The 5,000-nt window shown below is 49.7% G+C and overlaps 1 protein-coding gene across 1 annotated transcript in view; it reads left to right on the forward strand.

Moving 5' to 3' along the window:
* The window catches only part of tdp1 (tyrosyl-DNA phosphodiesterase 1), a gene marked incomplete at both ends in the record, with an annotated part of 35,620 nt that overhangs the window by 20,603 nt on the left and 10,017 nt on the right, over window positions 1-5,000 (forward strand). The window contains one exon of the mRNA XM_080527818.1: window positions 3,448-3,550. Coding sequence (XP_080383944.1) covers window positions 3,448-3,550 — 103 coding nt within the window. The remainder of the gene's footprint in view (window positions 1-3,447; window positions 3,551-5,000) is intronic.

Below are 5,000 nucleotides of genomic sequence, written 5' to 3' on the forward strand. Positions count from 1 at the left end.
TGGATGGATGGAGGGTGGGTGGATGGAGGGATGGATGGATGGATGGAGGGTGGATGGATGGATGGATGGGGGGTGGGTGGATGGATGGATGGATGGATGCTATGTAGACAGACAGACAGACAGACAGACAGATAGACAGATAGAGGGTGTTACAGCACCTCAAGATCACAAACAACAACAACAAAATAAAGTGCCAATTGAATAACAGACTAAAATAAAAAATAAAAAATACACAATAAAGACAAACCTAATAGACATTCGGGACGTTCCATTACAGTAGGATGTAACATCCTCCAGCCTGACTCTGATCACCCAGATGTCTTATTGCTATCAGTCAGGCAGAAAGAAAGGTGCGTGCGCGCTGCGCGCGGGCAGGCAGGTGTGAAGATATCGAGTATTAGAAGTGGTTGCCTAGGTTACCCCCTCGTAAAACATGTACAAGCACTCGAAAGATCCCTCTCAGGTGTACTGTAAGTCTTAGTCATCATGAAACCGTGCCCCCCCTCCCCCCCGTTAAAGGATACTTATTCAGGAGACGTTTCCGAGATCATTTCCTAGTAAGTGCTGTGATTTCTCCGGGGGGCCGACCTGGAACTAGACACGAGAAGCGAAACTCCTCGAAGAGTAATGAATGAATCTAAAGTTCCCTTTCCCCCTCTTTTATTTATCGATGTTTTTGAACGACTTTGACGCACGTCGGCTCTGACAAAACCTCTCTCCCTGTTCTCCCCCGGTAGGCGTTCAGCCCACGGAGGAGGGACATGTTGATGTAGTCTCCGACCTGCGCTTGTTTATTCAGGGACTGATACTGACCCAGCTCACACGGCGTGTAGGGGGGGGTATTATTGACCCATCATACAGTGTCAACCTCCTGCTATCTCAGGTTTCTAGTATCTATGGTCTATCTCTGTGTGTGTGTGTGTGTGTGTGTGTGTGTGTGTGTGTGTGTGTGTGTGTGTGTGAGAGAGTGAGTGTGTGAGTGTGTGAGTGTGTGAGTGTGTGAGTGTGTGAGTGTGTGAGTGTGTGAGTGTGTGAGTGTGAGAGTGTGAGAGTGTGAGAGTGTGAGAGTGTGAGAGTGTGAGAGTGTGAGAGTGTGAGAGTGTGAGAATGTGAGAGTGTGAGAGTGTGTGTGTGTGTGAGTGTGTGAGTGTGTGAGAGTGAGAGTATGAGAGTGTGTGAGTGTGTGTTTGTGTGTGTGTGTGTGTGTGTGTGAGTGTGAGAGTGTGAGAGTGTGAGAGTGTGAGAATGTGAGAGTGTGAGAGTGTGAGAGTGTGAGAGTGTGAGAGTGTGAGAGTGTGAGAGTGTGAGAGTGTGAGAGTGTGAGAATGTGAGAGTGTGAGAGTGTGTGTGTGTGAGTGTGTGAGTGTGTGAGAGTGAGAGTATGAGAGTGTGTGAGTGTGTGTTTGTGTGTGTGTGTGTGTGTGAGTGTGAGAGTGTGAGAGTGTGAGAATGTGAGAGTGTGAGAGTGTGAGAGTGTGAGGGTGTGAGAGAGTGTGAGAGTGTGAGAGTGTGAGAGTGAGAGTGTGAGAGTGTGAGGGTGTGATAGTGTGTGAGTGTGTGTGAGAGAGTGTGAGTGTGTGTGAGAGTGTGTGTGAGAGAGTGTGTGAGAGTGTGTGTGAGAGTGTGTGAGAGAGTGTGAGAGAGAGTGTGAGAGAGTGTGAGAGTGTGTGTGTGTGTGTGTGTTTCTGAACTATTGTTGAATTTGCAGGCGTAACATAAATCACAAGGCATGATGGACAATGACATTTCTGTTTTCTAAATGTGGCGACGGCTCCGTTACATCACTCATGTGAATACGCTGCTTTGCTGGTGAACCGCCGTGTTTGAACATTACAACACAACGAGATATGGGCCTATTATATGCCCCCTAGATATGGGGTCTATTATGCACTTCATAAGTCTTAAGCAATAAGACGAGGCGGTAGATCTCAACTTAAGACGTGGAGGCGTGGTCAAGGCCACTTTGCTATTATGCGTGCGGTAGTGGGCGCCTAAGACCCGGCGCTAAGCCCAGAAATTAGTCATGGGTGTGTTTTGGGCGTCTTCTCAATCAACCCAATCAGTGTGCCAGGTGCCATTCCCTTTAAGCACCGGCTGCGTTAAGTCATAAGCGCTATGCTATTATGCAGTTCATAGGCGCTAGACTTCACGCAAACCGCGGAGGCGCGCTCGTGTTTCAAAACGTGCATGAAGTCTAGCGCCTAAGAACTTTTCAAACCACTTCTTAGCGCTAGGCGCAAAGTCAGATCGCATAATAGCAGGGGCGCCTAGCGCACTTCATTAACATATGAACACTCCCACAATGAGTAATATATGCACGGGAGTCTTACGTCTTATGTGTGGGCGCCTATCGACACCTGCATAATAGCAGTAGCGCGTATGAAGCGCATAATAAGGGTGGCGGTAGGTCTTAACCTGGCGGTGCGTCTTAATTAAGACTTAAGACGGCAAGTTAAGAAGTGCATAATAGGGCCCTATAAGTCTTGATGAGCAGCCCAGTGTGTGTGTGTGTGTGTGTGTTAGAGCACTTTATTCTGTACTTCACAGAGTGTCTTTGTGTCTGTGTCTGTGTCTGTGTCTGTGTGTGTGTGTCTGTGTGTGTCTGTGTGTGTGTGTGTGTGTTATGACACGTGTCGCTCCCTTCACGTCAACACTCCTGGTTGTTTGGTAGCTAATCTCTGCTGCTTCCTGCCCCCCCCCCCCCCCCCCCGTCAAACGTGTGAGAAACGCTTCTCCTTCACAGGTGTCGCCGCGTAGGGCATATTCATGTTTGACTTCTTAATTACACGGTCGACCGCGCGCACACACATCAGACACACACACACACACCCATCAGACACACACACACATACGTCAGACACACACATACACACACACATCAGACACACACACACGTACACATCAGACACACACACACACACAGACACACACACAGACACACATACACACCACCCACACAGACACACACATCAGACACCCACACACACACATCAGACACACACACACATACGTCAGACACACACACACACAGACACACACACACACACACACACACACATACACACACACATACACACCACCCACACAGACACACACATCAAACACCCACACACACACACAAAAAGAGGGGAGAGGAGGGAAGGCAGGCGTAGTGAAGGCAGGTCTAGTGAAGGCAGGCCTTATGCTACAGCCAGAATCACAGCCTGAGGTTCTATACGTTGATATTCTGCTCGGCTCCAAGGGGAATCCTGCGCCAGCGCTCTGAACCAAACACCTCTGAGACATGAAGAGATGCTGTTTTTCAAAGCAGCTAGATATGGAGATGCTGTCTGTTCTGTTGATGCTGTCTGTTCTGTTGGGGAGTGTTCAGCACTACTTTCACCTGGAATGCCCTAGCTAACGTTGTGTGTGTGTGTGTGTGTGTGTGTGTGTGTGTGTGTGATCCAGCTCCAACCTGTCCAAGGCTGCCTGGGGAGCGCTGGAGAAGAACAACACACAGGTGATGGTGAGGTCCTACGAGCTGGGAGTCCTGTTCCTGCCAGGAGCCTTCGTAAGTCACACACACACACACACACTAACACACACACACACACACACACTAACACACACTTGCACGCGACACGCACGCACCCATGCACACAAACACACTAACACGCACGCACACTAACACTAACACACACACTAACACGCGCATGCAGGCACGCACACTAACACACACACACACACACACACACACCACACACACACACACACTAACACGCGCACGCAGGCACGCACACTAACACACACACACACACCACACACACACACACTAACGCGCGCACGCAGGCACGCACACTAACACACACACACACCACACACACACACACACACACTAACACGCGCATGCAGGCACGCACACTAACACACACACACACTAACACACACACACACTAACACACACACACACTAACACACACACACACACACTCACACACACTCACTCACACACACACTAACACGCAGACACGCACACTACACACACCACACACACACACACACACACACACACTAACACACACACTCACTCACACACACACTAACACGCAGACACGCACACTACACACACACACACTAACACACGCACACACACGCAATTACAATTGTACTAAAAGGAAGTAGCACTTATTGCATATATGCATCCCAGAATGCTCCTCTTCCCTCTGTGTTCTGTGCGTCTACGGTTCCTCCGGCTCTCTCATGTGGTCCTTTATTCTTGTTGCCAGGGCCAGCCTCAGAATTGCCGTCAAAATCGCGTAGCAACAACACGCCCGTTGGTGTTTTTCAGCGCAATCAACATGTCGGGTTAGAGGAGCTTGTTCCTTGTGTTTGCTGAAGAGGCTGGAACATATATCTCTATATATATACACACACACACACACACACACACACACACACACATGTATATGAGAGGAGGAGCAGCCAGTCTTGTGTGGAGCTCTCTGTGTGCGGTCACTCTGTCCCCCTGTGTGTGACAATAATAAACCATTTATAAACCAGCAGTACACCAGAGCTGTGTGTGTGGGGCGGGGGGTGTGTGTCTGTGTCTGTGTCTGTGTGTGTGTGTGTGTGTGTGTGTGTGTGTAGGGGGTGTGTGTCTGTGTCGTCTGTGTCGTCTGTGTCTGTCTGTCTGTGTGTGTGTCTGTGTCTGTGTGTGTGTGTGTCTGTGTCTGTGTCTGTGTCTGTGTCTGTGTCTGTGTCTGTGTGTGTGTGTGTGTCTGTGTCGTCTGTGTCTGTGTCTGTCTGTGTGTGTCTGTGTGTGTCTGTGTGTGTGTCTGTGTCTGTGTCTGTGTCTGCGCGTGCGCGTGTCATTAATCAATGACATGCCGTCTCCACACGGGAGGTCGGAGTGTTCCGAGCTCAGATCAATGGTCCAATTAGAAACTCGACCCCCAAACCTCCCGGCTCGTTCTGTACACACTGACCTACGGCCAGGTGGGTTGGGCCGCGTTCCAACAGTG

This window comes from Nansenia antarctica (genome assembly GCF_963989245.1).
Source record: "Nansenia antarctica genome assembly, chromosome: 3".
Taxonomy (NCBI): Eukaryota; Metazoa; Chordata; class Actinopteri; order Argentiniformes; family Microstomatidae; genus Nansenia; species Nansenia antarctica.